Source organism: Odocoileus virginianus, chromosome 3 (assembly GCF_023699985.2).
Source record: "Odocoileus virginianus isolate 20LAN1187 ecotype Illinois chromosome 3, Ovbor_1.2, whole genome shotgun sequence".
Lineage (NCBI taxonomy): Eukaryota > Metazoa > Chordata > Mammalia > Artiodactyla > Cervidae > Odocoileus > Odocoileus virginianus.
The window spans coordinates 77,979,801-78,001,848 of record NC_069676.1 but is presented as its reverse complement, the minus strand read 5'-3'; the positions used below and the strand labels follow the sequence as shown (position 1 = coordinate 78,001,848).

Sequence of the window (22,048 nt, the reverse complement as noted above, 5' to 3'; positions counted from 1 at the left end):
AATAGGGAACAAAATCAAAGGCCATTGTGTTTAATAAAAGTTCAGAATGTTCAAATGAAAAGAGTATAGATTCTCTTTCCTTGTGAACTTTCAATTACATTTGATTATTTTTAAAAAAGAGATTTCATTTTAAATGGGCCAGTAATGTAAACCAAGCACAGCCTCCAAATGAAAAGAAATTTTACTCTCATGTGAAAATGAGAATTTGTGTGTGATTGTGTGATCTAATTTGAATTAATCAATCAACTAAATTAATCAACATCAGTATTTTTCCATGAATGCAAGTAGACCCTTTCCTTTGTCTTCATCCATTTATTCTACCTTCCTTCCTGTCATTGGGAGAAGCAACCAGATCCCAGCTAAATAAATCCTGCCATTTGTGTATTTTATCCCATCTCATCTACTTAGAGACAATATTCCAGCATTTCTTACTTCTGTCTACTGCCTGGACGTTTTTTTCCCCCTCTCTCCTTTCTTACTCCATCAGTATTCAAACATGACATTATTTCTCTCATCTAAGAAAAAAAAAATACCCTCTTGATCTCACCCACCTCTTCAGCTACTGACCTGGGTCTTTCCTCTTTTTTAACAGTAAAACTTGTTAAAAATGTTGCTTATGCTTGCTATCTCTTCTCCAGTTCTCTCTTCTCATTCCTTTTGAATCTCCTATTCTCTTCTATTTCCCACCAGTCCACTGAAAATGTTTTTATTGAGATCCCTAATAACATCTGTGTTGCTAATTATGGCAGTCGGTGCTCAAACCTCATCATCTTTGCTCAGTTTGAAGCATTTAACTCAGCTAATCTCTGTCTCCTCCTTGAAATACTTTCTTGACTTGGCTTCCAAGATACCACACTTAAAATATTTGTGGCCCCCTCATTCTACTTTGTTGGTCTCCTCATCCTCCCGACTCTGTACACTCAAGTGTTAGTGTGGAATTCTTGGACCACTGATCTTTTGTCTTTCTAACTCCCTTGAGATCTCAGCAAGCTCTAAATACCATTTTTACTTATATGTCAGCAGGGAGCGTTCCCCCAAAGTCCAAATTTTTATGTCCAGCTCCCTACTGAATAACTGAGGTGCAGACTTTCCTCTTATAATCTCTCCCAAATTGGTAGTTCCCCCAATTTCTTGCCTTCAGTAGTTCATTCCAAAAAGCTTACCATCATTGCTATCTTTCCCTTCTAACTCACTTTTACAGCAAATCTTGCTGCCTCTAAAAATTTCTAGAATTCTCCCTTCATTTATCACCTTCGCTGCTTTCACTCTGGTCTAAGCTCCTCTAATCCTTCACTTCTTGTTAAACTAGCTTTCTGTCTGCTATATCTTCTTCCATATTATATTGATCCTCCTATAGTGAGGTCCCTATTCTCAACGCAACAGATTAATCCTATTAAAACAAGTCAGATCATGTCACTTGACTGTTTAAAACTCTGCAACAGTTTCCAGTATCACTCAGAGTGAAAACTGAAACCCTTACAATGGCCTGTGAGACCTTATACACAATCTGGCCTCCCACATCTCCTAATTCTTCCTATCTTCATCTTCCCACTTTATGCGTACTGCTCTCCATGCTATTGTTTGAACACATCAGGCAAACTCACACACCAAGGCCTCTGTACTTAACTGCTTTTTCTGCCTGGCATGCTCTTCCCACAGGTAGACTTATTACCTTTTTACCAAGGTCTTTTCTGGTGCCTTAGCTAAAATCACAACCCTCATTCCTATTTCCACCCTGACATCTTTTATCATCCTTCCTGGTTTATTTTTCTCTTCAGCATTTATCACTATCCAACAAACTTAAATTTATTTACCTTGTTATTATCTGTTTCCCTGTCTAGAATTTAAACTCCATGAAAGAGGAACTTTCTGTGTTTTGCACCCTTACTGCATAGAAAAGTTTTCAGTATATAATAAACACTCAAAAATATATTTACTAAATAAATGAATCCAAACATTTATATCAGAACTTTGCATGTATGAGTTCAGGGAATCCTGCCTCGAGGAAATCTGTAAAACTCTAGAAAAATAATCAGCTGCTGGTCTGTAGGATTAAGTAAGGCTCAAGTACTTTAAACTACCATTTCTCATCGTTTTTCTTAACCCACCTCCCTCTATTATAGCACTTTTCTGAATAGTAAGAGAAGTTGACAGCCATACCACCCTGAAAGTGCCTGATCTCCTCCGAATAGTGAGAGAAGGACTTAATCTCAGGATAATCTAAAGCATTCTAGATCACCCTGCTCCTTCACATAGCTCTAGCCTGAGAAGACCTCAAATGTTAAAGGCAGCCAGCTTTCAGCTGGAGATATTTATCATGCAGTCATATCTTGCTTACCACTTGTCCAACTAGCCTTAATAAGAAACATTATACCTTGGCATACGTGTGTGTATGTATATGTGTGTGCATGCTTGTTTGTTTTGTTGTTGCCAATAAGTTGCTGCATTTTATAATGAATATTAATTTCTAACATTAAGTAGCTGTGGTTTTAGAGTAAAAACCCTGAAAAATGTTTGTAGAAAAAATTATTTTCAAAATATTTTTCTTTATGGTTTGTTACCATAACAAGAAATAAGCCTAAGTGAGGTATTCATCAAAAGAAATATATGTATTTACTTTACCTGGAGTTAACACAGAAGGACTAGATGGGATTTCACTGTCCTCATCAGTACTTTCATCATAGATTGCATCTCTGTGAGTAGTCATTTCAGAACATGTTGGAGTTTCCCTAGAAAGAGAGAAAGGTGGAATTATAAATTATTGGTTCATTCTTGGCCAGGTATCAAATTCACCAAAAAGGACAGAAAATATCCTTGGAAAAACATTATAATTAAACAAATATATATTGAAATTATGTAATTAAGAAAGCACTTTAAAGACCATTTGTTAACTCTCAAGAACAAGTTTCTCTTTTACCTAATGTAAGTGTTGCTTAGTGCTCACTGTAATTAATTATTGAATCAGTTTATTATCATTTATTATTCATCTGTCAAATCACAATACTACTTTTCTAAATTATCTTCTGTGTGTCACAGAGTGGTCAGTACTTTACTGATCTCAAAGCGGTTCTGCCTTTGGGCAGAACTCATTTGGTCTCCCCCAAATTCTGAGATGGCTACCTTTACTCTTATTATGAAGATAGTCAAGTATGGCACAGAGTGTTTAAAGGACAAAGTCAAGTATCACTAGATATCAGTACCAGATCAACACTTGAACTAGGATCATCTGATACTAAATGTTATATTCTTTATATTATGCCATTAGTAAATTTGTGCTTTCTCTCAGATTCAGGATAAGGACCCAAACTTATATCATTTAATGCCTAAAGTAATTATGATTGTCCAAGCCATATCAGCCATAAGTCACCTATGATTTTTCCTTAAACATCAAGTACATATTCATACTCAGAGCCATTTGATCCTAAAATTAACAACTACTTAGATATCCGGATTACAAATGTGTGCCCAACCTTTGTGGTTCTGCAGAAGATGAAAGTTTTTAATTAATATATTCCTTAGTGATGCCAAAGAATTAAACTATTATTATTTAATAGTCTTATGGCAGTTTTATGATTTAAGTGTAGGTGTGACTGTTGGGCAGATAATGGAGAGATTATGTTGTGTATTCTCCAACTAACAACCAGAGCATCCAACCCCAGGCTATGATATGTCACTAAAAAGTTTGCATCTAACTTTCATTAAGTTTGGGAAGAAATTCCACTAAAATGTATGCTTCTGCCATCCCAAAACAAAAAGGTCAAACATACATCTTATGTTCGATGTTCTTTTCCAGTTCTTGAACTTCATTTAACAATTTATGTAAGCTTCTGATCTTTGCTTTCTTCTCATTCAGCACCAGAATGAACCGTTTATAAAGATCAGTCTCTACAGCTTCCTTAGCACTCACACATTTTTCAAACCTAAAATGTAAATAAACAAACCAATTAATACATCATGTGGGGTTTCTTAGCATTACTCAATCTAATACTGAAGATTATTTCAATTTTTTTTCAAGAAAAATACATTTAAAATCATTTTAAATAAAAATTAATTAAAAATAAACAATTCCAACTTAAAAAATCACTTTAAAAAGTTTTCATTGATTTAAAGTTTTATATTGGTAAACAAATCATTAGAACTTACTGCTTATTAGCATTTGTAGTTTGCACAATGAGAAAAGGATCAAAATTGGAAATTCAGAGCAAAAAAGCTTATAAAACATCTAAATGCCTAAATGTAATAACTTATTCACATCTTTGGCTTATTTCCAAAAGAACATATTTGTGAGAGAAATTTGAAACAAGGGTAACTGTAGCCTGTTTCTGGTACTTTGTTAATATTACTATAATAGCAACCATGATCTTGTTTTGGGATTGAATGATTTACCTAATCTGTTCTCCCAAAATAGATTATGAACTGCTCCATAGCAAGAACATCATATACCAAGTTGTATCTTATAATCCAGCAAACATACACACACTTAAATGTATGTACTTATAAAATAAATGAAAGCATCCAAGTTGAAATTTCCAAGGAGATATGTAAAACACTATATACTTTAAATTTAGGTATATAGGACAAAAGATAAAATTCTTTATCATTTATAATTTTCCTACAATATTCAAATGAGCTAACAAGAGACAGTACTAACTTTAATCCCTCATATATATATATATATATAAAGAAGGCAGACTAGCAGAAATTGAATATACTTGATACGTGCCTACACACAGACAATTAATAAACGTCTATTTTAAAGACTAAAACATAAGTTATCTCATGCAATGTATTCATTTAAAAGCAGTTGAGGACTTCTCAAAGGAAAGTAACTCAGTTCTGTGCTCTGTGATATCCAGAGGAGTTGGACTGGAGGGTGGGGTGGGAGAGAAGCTAACCAGGGAGGGGATATGTGCATATACAATGTATATATATAGCTGATTGTTGTCAGCACAAACCAACACAACATTGTGAAGTAATTATCCTCCAATTAAAAAAAAAAAAAAACTAAAAGGGTAAAAACTAAATACAAAAAACATTGATTTTCAAAATAAAATATTTCTGGATGGGAAAACAAGGAATTTAAGAACAAATGTCAAGAATACAACAAAAATGAGAGCAGAAACAAGGTAATTTCATAGAAAATAACATCTCAAATAATACAGATTAAATGATAACCCAAAATAAAACAACAGATACACAAATGTTAACAAGGGGTACTTAGAAACAGTGCAGTAATCCTTGTATTTTCAGCTCTGACCAAGTTTATACCCAGGTCAGGGTTGTTTAGCGAAAGAATATCTGCATAGAGTTCATAGGACAAAGAATGCTAAAAAGAAATGGAAAAGAAAGCAGTGGTAAAGAGATTTAATAAGCCTTTAAGTACTGAAGAAGATGGTAAACAGCTGTTCCTCATCCTTTCTGATGACAGAACAAGAGGAAATGGCCTTCAAGTATACCATGAAGGACTCAAATTACCAATAGATGGAAGGAAGAATTTTCTCCCTGTGACTGTTCTTAAACAATGTAATGGGCGACCAACAGGAGTTGAAGATATATCTTGAGTCTTTAAAAATCAGACTGAATTCATCTGGCTATAATGTGATCCTAGCTTGAAGGCAGAGAAGAGCTTTCAAGGTCTCTTCTATTCTAATGATTCCACGAGTGTCAACCCAATTCAATCTGCTGAAAACTGCCTCCAATTATAGGTTTAATAACTATATCTCAGAGTAAAGCTAGAGAGTTTCTAACGTGATGTTTGAGTACAAACAAAAGACCTATTCACTAACACAGAACTTGAGAACTGTTATCTGAAACTAAGATGGAAAAACCAGTGAAATATAGCTGATGACCTAAGGATTTACATACAATATTTCTAATATTTTCTCCTTCATCTACACTATATAAAATTAAGTGAATCCAGTAATGTCACTTGTTTAAAATAGAGCTAAGATTGCAATTATTAAATAGCAAATAAAAAATAACAGCAAATATAGATCACCAGGCCAGTATGGATGCATGAGACAAGTGCTCAGGGCTGGTGCACTGGGAAGACCCAGAGGGATGGGGAACACATGTAAATCCATGGCTGATTCATGTCAATGTACGGCAAAAACCACTACAATAATGTAAAGTTATTAGCCTCCAACTAATAAAAATAAATGGAAAAATAAATAAATAAAAGCAAGAAAAAAAAGTATACATGTTAAAGCTCATCCTTTTCGCTCTTATTGCAATTCCTCATTCCTTACTCAAATCGTATTCATTCTCCCCCATTATCCCAAATGGAAATAGCTTTAGATTTGGCTCTGATTATAATGATACATGTTTATATACCAAAATATATGCAAAAAATACTCTCAAGAAGTAAGAAAATTAAATCCACAGTTCCAGACACACACTTCAGTTTAGTCAGTTCAGTCGCTCAGTTGTGTCTGACTCTTTATGACCCCATGAACCACAGCACACCAGACCTCCCTGCCCATCACAAACTCCCGGAGTCCATCCAAACCCATGTTCGTTGAGTCGGTGATGCCATCAAACCATCTCATCCTCTGTCATCCCCTTCTCCTCCTGCCCTCAATCTTTCCCAGCATCACAGTCTTTTCAAATGAGTCAGCTCTTCGCCTCAGGTGGCCAAAGTATTGGAGTTTCAGCTTCAACATCAGTCTTTCCAATGAACACCCAGGCCTGACCTCCTTTAGGATGGACTGGCTGGATCTCCTTGCAATCGAAGGGACTCTCCAAGAGTCTTCTCCTATACCACAGTTCAATTTTTCGGTGCTCAGCTTTCTTTATAGTCCAACTCTCACATCCATACATGACCACTGGAAAAACCATAGCCTTGGCTAGATGGACCGTTGTTGACAAAGTAATGTCTCTGCTTTTTAATATGCTGTCTAGGTTGGTCATAACTTTCCTTCCAAGGAGTAAGCGTCTTTTAATTTCATGGCTGCAATTATCTCATGATGTACTCTGCATACAAGTTACATAAACAGGGTGACAATATATAGCCTTGACATACTACTTTTCCTTTTTGGAACCAGTCTGTTGTTCCATGTCCAGTTCTAACTGTTGCTTCCTAACCTGCATACAGGTTTCTCAAAAGGCAGGTCAGGTGGTCTGGTACTCCCATCTCTTTCAGAATTTTCCACAGTTTATTGTGATCCACACAGATACACACTAGTTATCACTTAATTTTCTCCTAGATATTCTTTATCTAAAGATGTATTTTACAAAAAATGAGATACCATCCATATTTTTGGTAATTCACACTTCTCTTCTTAACACAACATAAACATTTTCCATGATATGCTTTTTGCTCGTATAATATCCTATTCTCTATTAAATATATTTCAGACCTATCTACCATAGCTTCTAAGTGAATTCTCAGCAACTGTTTTGTGCCCCTCCTCACTCTCCAGGCACATGTAGTCTGGAAAAAAAATCTGATAAAAAATGATTGAATCATGAATGGACACTGATATAAGACTAATCAGGAGCAGCCCAGGAAACTGAACTGTGACTAGGCCTAAAGAAAGGGACTCAACTCTATTTTCTATGTGGATAGATACCTAACTTAGAATGTCTGTGTCCTATTTTTAATCTCTTTGAAGACTCTTGACCAGTAGTACTGCCTTATGGAAGCAGTACTTGTAAATCCTTTGCTCATTTACCAGTGAACTAAGGCTCTGGATGAGGAACAGTTCAGGAAATACAGTTTGGCTGTGACCAAGGTGTATTTACAGCTCTTTAAAATGGCCATTTTCTGTGTGATAGGAAAGAAAAACAAATTTGGGAAATAGGTAAAGCTACTAATCTAACATCTGGAATACATCCAGAGCCTAGAATTCTCTGGAGTAGATTTTGTTTCCTCTGTTTGGAGGGCTACTCCAAGAACACACATCTTCAATTCCTGAAAAAGATATGTGACCCGGTATTCAGGAAAAAAAAAAGAATAGCTGGAGCGTAAGACTGGTGATAAGCTACATGGCTGTGCATTTGATCAAAAGGTAACTTTTTGTCACAATAACACAAGAGAATTTTCTGGATAATTCAGAAATAGCAAGTTGAGCATCTGTGCAGCACATATTATATGTACCCTCACACACTGTCTTACAGCACAGGGTGTATTTGTCTCCACTGTCTCATCTTTGTTCCCTGCTGATTCCCATCCTATGGTAGTGGTGCTGAATACTGATGAGATAATACCTCTTTCAACCTCTGGCAGACATTTTAAAGCAATTTGCTCAAGTACCAAGTACCCAGTCTGCATTTTTGTGGGCAATTTGTGGATCAAATTTCCTATCATCCTGAGGGTATTTTGAGTTTTTAAAATAATGGCTTATCATGACCAGAGTACATCTCCTTTCATTTGATTTATTTTGAATATAAAGTAGAAAAATACACCCAGAATACTCGTATAAGTCCCAAAACAGGCTTTCTAGAACAAACATTTTGTATTAATTCATAGCAACATGAATTTCTAAGAGAAAGTTGAAAAGAAACAATAACACATTTTTCTGTATGGTTTCTTAACATTTACATAATTTGGTTTTGTCTAACTATATAATTGGAGATAAAAATTAATTCAGAACTAAAAGAAAACAAGATACTTTATTAACATAAAAATGAGAGTCAAATATAACCAAATTTTAGGTGATAGGTGTTAGGTTCATGCCTTACATTAATTAATAAATGTAAGTGAATGTACAGAAATTATTTCTTCTAGTAAACCTCATTTACACATAGGTATACTGATAAAAACCCTTCATATTTTTCATACACTTTCCCATATACTTACTGATGCACATATAGAACAATCTTAGTGAGAACCCTAAAAAGACCCTAAATTGATAAATGTTCTTATGTTTTAGAGCTACTGGATCGAATAAAAGATTAAAAATCTTTATATACTGGATGTAATAATGAGCATTATTACTATTTTTTATATTCTGCACAATTCTGTCATATGTTACAATGTATATATTAACAAATATATGCATATTATATTAATATGTCTTGGTAGAGATATAAATATTCACAATATACATTTCTTTCAAATAGCTTTTACATAATAGAGTAATACAGTATACCCTGGACCAGCCTAGATCATGATATAATTGAGAAAACTGCATAATTGAGAAGACAGGTCACTTTCTTCTTCATTGTTTATAAGAGGCAAAATCAGGAAAAGAAAGGCTTCCAAATATCTTATCAAGCAGTAACAACTATTTCTTTTTAAAATGCTGACAATATGAACTTTCAATCAATCAGCAAAAAATAAGTTTCTCTCAGGAGCCAAAACACACTTCACCTGAAACAGATGTCATTCATAAAAAGATTTCAAATAAGGTATCAACTATGCTTATTTATATTTCATTTCTTTTTTTATTCATTATTAATCCTGTAAGTTGAAGTCAATTAATCCTTATAAATATCAAACTTCCTAAACTTTGCTTACTATTAACGGGTTCTGATCCCCACCGTCCAATTACTTCTTACTGTTATTAGTTTGCTGGTTCCACCAAATACTAATGACCTAAAAGTGTTATTGTTCTCCTATATTGTACAATAACAAATAATTTAATTTAATCACATTAAGTAGAGGTATAATCAATGGCATATTTCATTTTAAGTATATGATAGTCTACATATGGCATAAGTGTATAAATCATTAACTTAGAGCTACAATAATATAAAGAGCTTAGTGTTCTTAAGATACAAGCACATTATGTACACACCGTTCTTGAACATCATTCCAATCTCTCAGAAGCCTTTCATTTTCTTTCTGCAGGTGCTCATTTTTGGCTTGGCTTTCTGCAATGGTGTCCAGGCAGTGACAAATAAGTTCTCTAATGACCTCAGCTGGGCTTGCAATTTTCTCTAGGTTGAAGGAACCAAGCCTGAACTAGGATCAAAAGAAAACATGATTAGTTTTGGGAGAAAAATCAAGATTGAATAGCCCAGTTTTAAATATATATATTTTTTGCTGAGAGGAAAAAAAGGTGTAAGATTTAAATATAGTGCATTTACCAGATATAAATACAGTGAACAAAACTACTGGGCAACTTCCTACTTCCTTATAAAGTTTATCATATAAATCAACATAAAACCTAAGAAAAAAAATTAAGTGGTAAGTCACTCTCTCACATTTTAGCAGGAATGAAAACAACATAAATACCATAAAAACATGCTACCATCTGTTTCTACTATCTAGTACATATTTTAACTCACTATACACGGAATAATAAAATAAATTTCACATGAAAACTCTTTCTTTTTTGGGGGCCACAGTGCATGGCGGGTCTACGGGATCTTAGTTCCTGACCAGGAACAGAAACCATGCCTCCTGCCGTGGAAGCACAGTCTTAGCCACTGGACCACCAGATAAGTCCCATACATGAAGATTCTAAACTCTAGTTTCTGTTAATACTGATAGTAAAAGCTATCTGTGAAGAAAGAGCAAAATTTTTATAACATCTAGGAGAAATATAGGTTTTTAAATTTATAAACCTGGGAAGAGTAATTACTTCTCTGTCAAAAATCAATAACTTATTACTATAAATTATAAATGATAATGTCATATGTCAAACTTGAGTACTTTTGTGTAGAGGTAAGACATAAAAATATCTTAAATCTTCTATTAGAAGGCACTACAAAATAAAATAGCTTAATACATCTTTATTATAGTTAAGGAATTCTAAAAGAGACACAGGCTTTCCTCGTTTTGGTAGATAAAGATACTAAAACACAATGATTTAATAATAATGACTATAAGTATCCTTGGGCTTCCCTGGGGGGCTCAGATGGTAAAGAATTTGCCTGTAATGCGGGAGACCTAGGTTCAATCCCTGGGTTGGGAAGATCCCCAGAGGAAGGCATGGCAAGGCACTCAAGTATTCTTGCTTGGAGAATATCCATGGACAGAAGAGGCTGGTGGGCTACAATCCATGGGGTTGCAGTGAGTCCGATATGACTGAGCGACTAAGCACACAGCACATAATTATCCTTACTATTAGAATTATTATAACTAAAATAAGATTTTAAATAACAATTGAAATTATATAGTTACCATATCTTATAGTTGAGGTATAACTCAAGCATAGCACAAATATAAACTCATTTAATCATCACCAAAATGGAACTATTATTATATCCATTTTAACTGAGGTCAAAGTGGTTATGTAAAATATAAAAGGAATAAAATCAAGATCCTACTATGCTATCCTGTCAAACTATTTGCTGACATAGTGAGTATGCTAAACAAACAAGTAAGAGGAGGAATTAGCTTCAGAATCTACACATAATTCTAAACAGAGATTCTAAAGCCATTGAGTAGGTGGCAATATTGAGACTACAGAACTTTTTTTGTGTGTGTGTGTTGTTATTTAGCCTCCTGGATAAGTAGTTTCTATTATGGCATCCAGTGATAGGAATATTTCTAAAGTATCTTGTTTGTAAAGGAGCACTCCTATAAATATGTTATATATAGATTAAGAAACATTTAATAATGACTGATAATTCTGAGACAAATCATTATTAGTCAAAGTACAAATAAAACTAAAAGTTCTAAAGTAAAACTCCACTGTTTGCAATCCCAGTGGTACTTTATAAAATGTTTCTGTTAATTCCTATAATTTAGGACTATTCAGTTGTTTAACCCCACAGTGTATATTTTTCTGGATGAATTACGTTGACCAATTTACTTTTAAATTTTCAGATCAAAACCATAGGTAGATGTTTTTTACTTGATATCATAGAAATTCGATGAAAAGATTTAAATACTAAGAATTCCTAGATGTTGAAAAATATTTACATATATTTGCTTAAACTGTAAAGGAAGACAAAGGGTTTTTATACTTTTGTATTAGTTCAGTTCAGTTACTCTGTCATGTCTGACTCTTTGCGAACCCATGGACTACAGCACAACAGGCTTCCCTGTCCATCACCAACTCCCAGAGCCTACTCAAACTCATGTCCATCGAGTCAGGGATGCCATCCAACCATCTCATCCTTTCTCATCCCCTTCTCCTCCAGCCTTCAATCTTTCCCAGCATCAGGGTCTTTTCCAGTGAGACAGTTCTTCATATCAGGTGGCCAAAGTACTGGAGTTTCAGCTTCAGCATCAGTCCTTCCAATGAATATTCAGGACTGATCTCCTTTAGGATGGACTAGATGGATCTCCTTGCATTCCAAGGGACTCTCAAGAGTCTTCTCCACAGTTCAAAAGCATCAATTCTTTCGCACTCAGCTTTCTTTATGGTTCAACTTTCACATGCACACATGACTAACTTTCACTAGACAGATCTTTGTTGGCAAAGTAATGTCTCTGCTTTTTAATATGCTGCCTAGGTTGGTCATAGCTTTTCTTCCAAGGAGCAAGCATCTTTTAATTTCATGGCTCCAGTCAGCATCTGCAGTGATTTTGGAGCCCCCAGAAATAAAGTATCTCACTGTTTCCACTGTTTCCCCATCTATTTGCCATGGAGTGATGGGACCAGAAGCCATGATCTTAGTTTTTCGAATGTTGAGTTTTAAGTCAACTTTTTCACTCTCCTCTTTCATTATCATGGGCACATAATAATAATGTATTATGGGCACGAATGTTATTCAAGGACTGAATAGTACTGGTTTAGCTACAAAGAAATTTTGTATGTATTTGTGTATCTTTTTTAAAATCTAAGAAGGTCATAATGTCTGCTTGATGCTTTAATTTGTTTTATCTCACCTCTTCCTATTTCTAAAAAGAATGGAAACAGACTAATAAAAATTGTGCATTATTTCAATAAGTACATACAGTTGTGTATATACATATATATAAAACCTAAATTCAGCAATTTGAGCTTAGCTCTAATTCTAATAGTAAAATTATAATTTTTTATTTAAGCTGAATTCTAATTTTAATAGTAAAATTATTCTTAAATTATCATTAATAGCTTAATTATTATTATTAAACCTTTACCCAAAAAAGACTTAGAAAAATTATAAGAAGTTTGAAATTATTTTAGACTATTTGTCACATCTGATTTATTTCTCTTAAACTTAAAATCAAATGGCCAAAACTCTGGCTTTGAAGTACATATAATGAGTCCATTTAACAAGTATCAAGTATATAAGTATAAATAGGAAAGTTTTATCTATGCAAATTATATAATACTTGAAAGTAAATTTGAGTATTTAACCTTTTAAAGCTTCTCTTATGCAAACAAACACATAAAGATCAGCTATAGAATATTACTTCTTTGAGTCAATACAGAAGAAAGATGAAGCATATTTTATTTTTAGACAATAGATTATCAGTAAAACATAAACCCAAAGCATGATTTTATATTCTCACATTTCCATAAATGTTGGCAGCTTTGACTAAGATGCACATAGAAGGGAAAGAATTTTTTATCACTTGGAAGTTTCAACAATGTCAAATGGATAATGACCCATTATCCATTTCCAAGTGTTATATTCAGAGTCACATTTTGATCCTGAATAAAGTAAAATAAAAATGGAGAGGTAAACACAACCCCCTAACCTATTTTACACGGCAAAAGATAAAGGGAATAGTTTTAAATCACTAAATAACAAACACCTTCTTTCAAAATATCATTCAAATGCTTATATTCAAAATTCCAAAAGAGAATTCTTCAAATTTTTTTCTTGGCTATTCAGTGTAGAATAAGCTTAAAATGTCATTTATTCTTAAGAGTAGGCAATCATTTTTCAGTTTCTATTTTTCTAATTATATTCACTAGTTTTGGGTCCTTTAACAGGTGTGAACATCTGTTATTTGAAACAATGAAAATAATCAAGTACTTAAAACTCAATCCAAGAAAAATATTTTACTTGAAATATTCCACTTATTTTGTAGAAAAATTCTGGAATGTATGAGAAAATGAGTCTGGGCCATCCTGCCTGTATTCAGATAGTTCAGAGCCAAGTCAGGAAATGTTCTTTTATTCTCACTACCTCTGTTCCTGCCTGTCCACCTTATCACAGATGTAATGTGCCATATGCCCAATTGCCCTGGACTTATCAAAGGGCCTCAAATCAGGCCTAATGAATTGAGAAGCATAAAATATTTCCATGCTCTAACTCTACATCCAACCCATCTTTATACCATCCTTCAAATAAAAAGTGGAAACTTAAAAAAAGTGTTAGCAAATTCCCACAAAAGTAACATTGGATGGTTGTGTCGATTTAAAAGTCCTTTACTTTCATATTTTGTTGGACATGTAAGGCTATTAACACAGCTGTTCTTTATTAGTTCTGTAATTTCAAAATAATCTGCAATATAAAATCAGGACTTCAAATAGCACACCAGAGTCAGAAACCACAAATTAAAGACATTTTGAAAGCATGTCTCTTCTTTAGAGGCATGGGCAAAAATAAATTTTTTTGTAGTTAGTTCTTAAGACCTTATGGTGAATTCACTGTACACAGATCTATACAAAGCACCTCGCTCAGTCTATAATCTAAGATTTTAAGCTATGTTTTTATTTTTCTTTGTCAAAAAAGTTCAAAATGATTTTTTAAATACTGGTAATCATAAGTTGTACTAGTTGACTCTGTCATTTATTTTAGCAAGCAAAACAAAGCATTTCTATCTGATTTGCATTAAAAATTCATTATTTCAGAAAACATATCCATTTTCTTTAGATGGTTTTTTATTCCAGACATCTTTAAATCTAAGATTAAATGCCATACCCTCTTAGCCATCACTTCAAAGCCCAGATCAAATTCTCTTTATCTACTTTAGCCTATATTAGCTTCTCTATTCTTAATACTTCAGAGTTTGTCTCACATAATTTTTCAGTTTCATCCTCTCTATCTCTCTTGTTGCTTCGGAAATGCAGTGCTTTCCTTTAAGTTTCTAGTATTTTGAGATCAGAGACCATATCTTATATGTCTTCCTTAATTTCCACAGAGTCTTATAGAGCCCTAGACATATACTGCTCAATAAAAGGCTTAAATTTTTTAAAACTGCTATGATACTTATTAATAAGAGAATAAAATTATATGTCCGGTAAAATATATAATTGGGACAGTGACACTCTAAATACAAATTAAGAAATCTTGAAGCTATTTAAGGAGATTCCAGTTTTATTTTATTGAATAGTATAATTTCAGCAAAAAGGGCATGGTTAAAAGACTGTGTAATAGCTCTTGATACTGTGATAATACATTGGTTTAATAAAACTTAAAAAGATTTGTTTTTTGAAGAATGTAAGAATGTATATGTACTGTTTTCAGGTTCTTTGGCATGGCCACACAGATAAAAGAGAATATATAGTATCAGTAAAATACACAAAATAAACACTAATTTCAGGGGAATTGTTTATGGTCACTCCAAATGTTTCTGGGGACAGGAGGATTCTCAAGGTATGAGTTGAACTCTGCTTAGAAAATATCAGCTAAAGAGGCTGATACATTATCAAAGCAGTCTAAATAACCTTGCAGAATTAATCTTTATTACTGTTCTGGGAACCAAGATGTAAACATAAAGGAAAAAGAGGAATAAAGATATCTTGAGATGATTCCTAGGCAAATAAATGGAATTCCCTTTTGTTCAGTATGTGCTTTTAATTCATTAACATATTAAAAAGGTTTAGCTCTATGCACACTAAAAAGCAAGGCCTATTCATTATAGTTTGTAATACAGGATATTTTTATATTATAGAAAAACATACAGCTGTAAATACACAGTTGTTATAATACACAGTTGCAAAATTCTAGTAATAAAGGAAACAAGTCAAGTTACATAGTAAAAAGGAAACTAAACTGTATTATTTTAGCCTAGTTATGTTAATCATCAAGTGTATTTTAATCAACTATTTTTTACTAATATCTTTGTATCATTAACTCTTTGGTTTTGTGACCTACTGAAATGTTATTTTAGATTTAAATTAAAAATACTACAAATTAATATTCTAAACCAGTAACGTACCTCAGTTGACAACTGGGCATATTATCTTCCACAGTAGCTGGAACTGAGAAAAGAATGCTGATAGGACTTTCTAAACAGATAAGAGAACTTTATTGTGAGACTATTAACCTCAACTTTCCAATTATTTTCTTGCCCACATTTCTTAAATCTTATTTAAAATGTTTAAATATCTTAAGATGATTATATGATCAAGTAAGACTTGCATATGCAGGGCTTCAGATGTGTAGATCCTGTACATCCTTACAATCAAAATGCAATAATCCAAAAATAAAAAATACTCTAAGTTATAGTATAGATCTATAAATTATTAGCATCTTAAGGGTATGGTGCAATATATTAAATATCATCTAAGAATTATTTGGGATTCATAATTGCAAAATCCATCAGTAGGAATCAGAGAAATGAAATTAAAAGCCCAAATGTCTTTGTGATAAGGGAATTTCAGAAGTTACTGCTACTTTAAATGACTACAAATGTTTATTCCATTATGTCCTTGAAATAGAGATGGTGAACCTTTTGGTACATGGAAAACATAGTAAAAAGCAGATTTATCTTAGTCTAATTAGGAGTTATAATAAACAATGAAAAATATGTTATACATGAATTTAGAGTCAACAGGTGACACTAGTGGTAAAGAATCTGCTTGCCATAACAGGACACGTAAGAGGCACAGGATCGAACCCTGGGTTGGGAAGATCCCCTGGAGGAGGGCATGGCAACCCACTCCAGTATTCTTGTCTAGAGAATCCCCATGGACAGAGGAGCCCAGTGGGCTATAGTCTATAGGGCCACAAAGAGTCAGACACGACTGAAGCTACTTAGCATTAAAGTCTTTAGCAACAGTTAATTGGATTGAGGGTAGCAGGGTAGGTAGATGTCAGGGGTTGCCTATTATTTACCTTAAGTTTGATATTAGATTCTGTTAAAGAAACATTATCTTAGATCTTCTGGCACTCTACTAGATCTCCTAACACTTATCTAATCATATCTTCATAGTATGCTTCTCTGTCTTTCATTTACAGCATAAATGGTAATATTTCTTAGATAGGACTCTAGATCTATCTACAGGATAGACTATAGACTATATAGTCCTATAGACTCTATAGAGATCTTCTTTCTCTGTAGAGATATATGGTTATCCACAATATTAGCTTCCGTTATTACAGATAAGTTGAAAAACTGCCAAATGTGTACCAATAGGTGATACCTTTTCTCAAGTCAGGACTTCTATAAACAATTACCATAGCATTACAATATCTACTTGTTTTTTTCTTCAGTTCAGTTCACTTCAGTCACTCAGTCATGTCCAACTCTTTGTGACCCCATGGACTGCAGCACACCAGGCTTCCATGTCCATCACTAACTCCCAGAGCTTGCTCAAATTCATGTCCATAGAGTTGGTGATGCCATCCAACCATCTCATCCTTTCTTATCCCCTTCTCCTCCTGCCATTAATTGTTCCCAGCATCAGGATCTTTTCCAAGGAGTTGGTTCTTTGTATCAGGTGGCCAAAGTATTGGAGATTCAGCTTCAGCGTCAGTCCTACCAATTAATATTCAGGACTGATTTCTTTTAGGATTCACTCATTTGATGTCCCCGCAGTCCAGAGGACTTTCAAGAGTCTTCTCCAACACCAATTGTTCAAAAGCATCAATTCTTCAGTGCTCAGCTTTCTTTATAGTCCAACTCTCACATCCATACATGTCTACCGGAAAAATCATAGCTTTGACTAGACAGATCTTTGTGGGTTAAATAATGTCTCTGCTTTTTAATATGCTATCTAGGTTGGTCATAACTTTCCTTCCAAGGAGTAAGCATCTTTTAAATTCATGGCTGCAGTCACCATCTGCAGTGATTTTGGAGCCCAAGAAAATAAGTCTCTCACTGTTTCCATTGCTTCCCCATCTATTTGCCATGATGTGATGGGACTGGAAGCCATGATCTTCATTTTTTGATGTTGAGTTTTAAGTCAGCTTTTTCACTCTCTTCTTTCACTTTCATCAAGAGGCTCTTTAGTTCCTCTTTGCTTCCTGCCATAAGTGTGTTGTCATCTGCATATCTGAGGTTATTGATATTTCTCGCAGCAATCTTGATTCCAGCTCGTCCTTCATCCAGTCTGGTATTTTGAATGATATACTCCGCATTTAAGTTAAATAAGCAGGGTGACAATATACAGCATTGACGTACTCCTTTCCCAATTTGGAACCAGTTCATTGTTCCATGTTCAGGTCTAACTGTTGCTTCTTAACCGGCATAGAAGTTTCTCAGGCAGTAGGTAAGGTGATCTAATATTCCCATCTCTAAGAATTTTCCACAGTTTGTTGTGATCCACACAGTCAAAGGCTTTAGAGTAGTCAATAAAGCAGAAGTAGATGTTATTCTGGAAATCTCTTGCTTTTTCGATGATCCAATGTATGTTGGCAATTTGATCTGTGGTTCCTCTGCCTTTTCTAAATTTATCTTGAAAATCTGGAAGTTCATGGCTCACATACTGTTTAAGCCTGGCTTGGAGAATTTTGAGCATTACTTTGCTAGCATGAGATGAGTGCAACTGTACATTAGTTTGAACATTCTTTGGCATTGCCTCTCTTTGGGATTGGAATGAAAACTGACCTTTTCCGGTCCTGAGGACACTGCTGAGTTTTCCAAATTTGCTGCCGTATTGACTGCAGCACTTCAACAGCAACATTCTTAGCATTTGAAATAGCTCAAGTGGAATTCCATCACCTCCACTAGCTTTATTCTTAGTGATGCTTCCTAAGGCCCACATGACTGCATTCTAGGACATCTGGCTCTAGGTGAATGACCACACCATTGTGGTTATCTGGGTCATTAAGATCTTTTGTGTATAGTTTTTCTGTGTATTCTTGCCACCTCTTCTTGTATCTTCTGTTAGGTCCATACTATGTCTGTCTTTTATTGTGCACATCTTTGTATGAAATGTTTCCTTATCTCTAATTTTCTAGAAGAGATCTCTAGTCTTTCTTATTTTATGTTTTCCTCTATTTTTGCATTGATCACTGAGGAAGGCTTTCTTATCTCTCCTTGCTATTCTGGAATCTGCATTCAGTTGGGCATGTCTTTCCCTTTCCCCTTGCCTTTAGCTTCTCTTCTTTTCTCAGTTATTTGTAAGGCCTCCTCAGACAACCATTTTGCTTTTTTGCATTTCTTCTTCTTAGGGATGATTTTGATCACTGCCTCCTGTACAGTGTTATGAACCTCCATCCTTAGTTCTTCAGGCACTCTGTCTATCAAATATAATCCCTTCAATCTATTTGTCACTTCCACTGTATAAAAGTAAAGGATTTGATTTAGGTCCTATCTGAATGGTCTAGTCATTTTCCCTCCTTTCTTCAATTTAAATCTGAATTTTGCAATAAGGAATTCATGATCTAGACCACAGTCATCTCTTGGTCTTGTTTTTGCTGACTGTATAGAGCTTCTCCATCTTCAGCTGCAAAGAATACAATCTGATTTCAGTTCTGACCATCTGGTGATGTCCATGTGTAGAGTCATTTCTTGTGTTGTTGGACGAGAGTGTTTGCTATGACCCTCAGTGTGTTCTCTTGGCAAAACTCAGTTAGCCTTTGCCCTGCTTCATTCTGTATTCCAAGGCCAAACTTGCCTGTTACTCCAGGTATCTCTTGACTTCCTACTTTTGCATTCCAGTCCCCTATGATGAAAAGGCCATCTTTTTTTGGTGTTGTTCTAGAAGGTCTTGTAGGTCTTCATAGAACTGTTCAACTTCAGCTTCTTCGGCATTAGTGGCTGGGGCACAGACTTGGATTACTGTGATATTAAATGGTTTTCTTTGGAAATGAACAGAGATCATTCTGTCATTTTTGAGACTGCACACAAATACTGCATTTTGGACTCTCTTGTTGACTATGAGCGCTACTCCATTTCTTCTTAGCGATTCTTACCTACAGTAGTAGATACTGTATTTTTTTTTTTCTTGTACTAGTCCAAAAGCTGCAAAAAGATAGGAGCTATATATGACTCAAATTAGCATTCCCTTTTTTACATGGCTAAATATAGAATGTATTCATCCATTCATTTATCTGACTTTTTGAGTATGTACTATGTGCTAGGCATTGGAGACACTATTTTGAACAAGAAAAACAATGTGTCTACTCACTTGGTCCTTATATTTTAGTAGAGGACTGACAACACCAATGAGCAAATAATAATTTCACCCAGTTTTAGCTTTAATGAAGAAAACAAAATGGTCATAAGATAGCGACTAGAGGGCAGAGTATGCTTAGATATAGTGGTCACAGAACAAGTCCTTCCGAAAACTGAGATGGAGAACAGAGATGAGATTGGAAAGGTAGACAGGAAACTAGATCACACAGGATTTTGTGGACTACAGTAACAAGTTCAGAACTCACTCTAACAAAAAGCCCTCAGAAGATTACAGGCAGAAAAATGAGTGCTTACAAAGTACTCAGCATTTCCTCTAAGACTGTCCCCAATTTGCCCACCCTCCAATTAATTATTCAGGTAGCGTGTAATCCCCTGCTCTTAAGTGTGAGTAGGTCTGTGACTTGCTTCTAATTCTAACCAAGAGAACATGGGAAAGATGACACATACCAGAACTCCAGATAAACCAAAAGCGAAAAGCAAAATATATATATATGCATATAAAATTTACAAGGAATTTGGTTTGGAATCACACTCATTTTCAAGTTATTTTAGAAGGAATTCATATTTCTAATATGAAAGTAGTGAAAGTGAAGTTTCTCAGTCGTGTCCAGCTCTTTGTGACCCCATGGACTATAGCCTACCAGGCTCCTCCATTTATGGGATTTTCCAGGCAAGAATACTGGAGTGGGTTACCATTTCTTTCTCCAGGAGATCTTCCCAACCCAGGGATTGAACCCAGATATCCCACATTGTAGGCAGACGCTTTACCATCTAAGTCACCAGGGAAGTCCCAGGGAAGTTCTAATATGAACTACTGTGCAATTTCTCCATTCAGGATCACTACACTTCTTTAATCAAAAGTTATTTTTATGTCCTTTGGTTGTTTCTCATTGTTAATTTTTTGTTTCCATTTTCTTTTTTAAATGTTTTTTTTTAACGGAAGTATAGTTGATTAACAATGTTATACTAATTTCTGGTGTACAACATAGTAATTTGATATTTTTATAGATTATACTCCAACTACCATTACGATAAAATATGGATTATATACCCTGTGCTGTCCATTATATCCTTGCATCTTATTCATTTTATACCTAGTAGTCTATGTCTCTTAATCCCCTTTCTCTATTTTGCTCTTTCCCTCAATCCCTCTCCTCACTGGTAAGCACTAATTTGCTATCTGTATTTATGAGTCTGTTTCTGTTCTGTTACATTCATTCATCAGCTTTATTTTTCAGATTCCATATTTAAGTGAACAGATACAGCATTTGTTTTTTTCTGTCTGATTTACTTCACTAGGCATAACACCCTTCAAGGCCATCCATGTTGTTGCAAGTAGCAAAAAATTCATTTTTTTTATGGCTGAGTAATATTTCATTGCGTGTGTGCCAGATCTCCTTTATCCACTCATCTCTTGATGGAAATGTAAATTCATATCCTAGCTGTTGTAAATAATGCTGCTGGGGTGCATATGATACTGGGGTGCATATATCTTTTCAAATTAGTGTTTTCATTTTCTTTGGATATACACTTAGGAGTAGGACTCGATGATAGTTCTATTTTTAGTTTATTGAGGAACCTCCATACTCTTATCCATAGTGTCTGCTTATTTTTTAATCAGACTCCCTACACTACAGCTAAAAAGACCACCAAATGATCTGTAGGTAGAAATATGACTATAACTGCCTACTTAGTCTTATTTTTTGTTATCCTGAATTCCCTGGTCATATAAAAAGCATCATATGGTATATGAGAACCTAAGCAATCTCTGTTTTAGAATTCTAATTCTATTTTAAGTGGTGTCCTGCACAAGCAATTGTAACCACTGCACTGAAAATGATAACATCCTACAAGAAATTCATGAACAAAATATAAGAGCTGGTCATGAAGGATTTTACAAATAGGCCACAATGGACATAACACCAAAGGGCACAAAAAACTCTCCTCTTTAGAGTCAGTTTGAAT

The 22,048-nt window shown here is 34.5% G+C and overlaps 1 protein-coding gene across 2 annotated transcripts in view; it reads right to left on the bottom strand.

Annotated features, from left to right (window-relative positions):
• The window catches only part of XRCC4 (X-ray repair cross complementing 4), a 280,295-nt gene that overhangs the window by 152,758 nt on the left and 105,489 nt on the right, over positions 1–22,048 (bottom strand). For both annotated transcript variants that reach the window (XM_020894180.2, XM_020894181.2), the window contains exons 4-6: positions 9,741–9,907; positions 3,768–3,920; positions 2,623–2,729 (exon numbers count right to left, since the gene is read on the bottom strand). In XM_020894180.2, the coding sequence (XP_020749839.2) occupies positions 2,623–2,729; positions 3,768–3,920; positions 9,741–9,907 (427 nt within the window). The remainder of the gene's footprint in view (positions 1–2,622; positions 2,730–3,767; positions 3,921–9,740; positions 9,908–22,048) is intronic.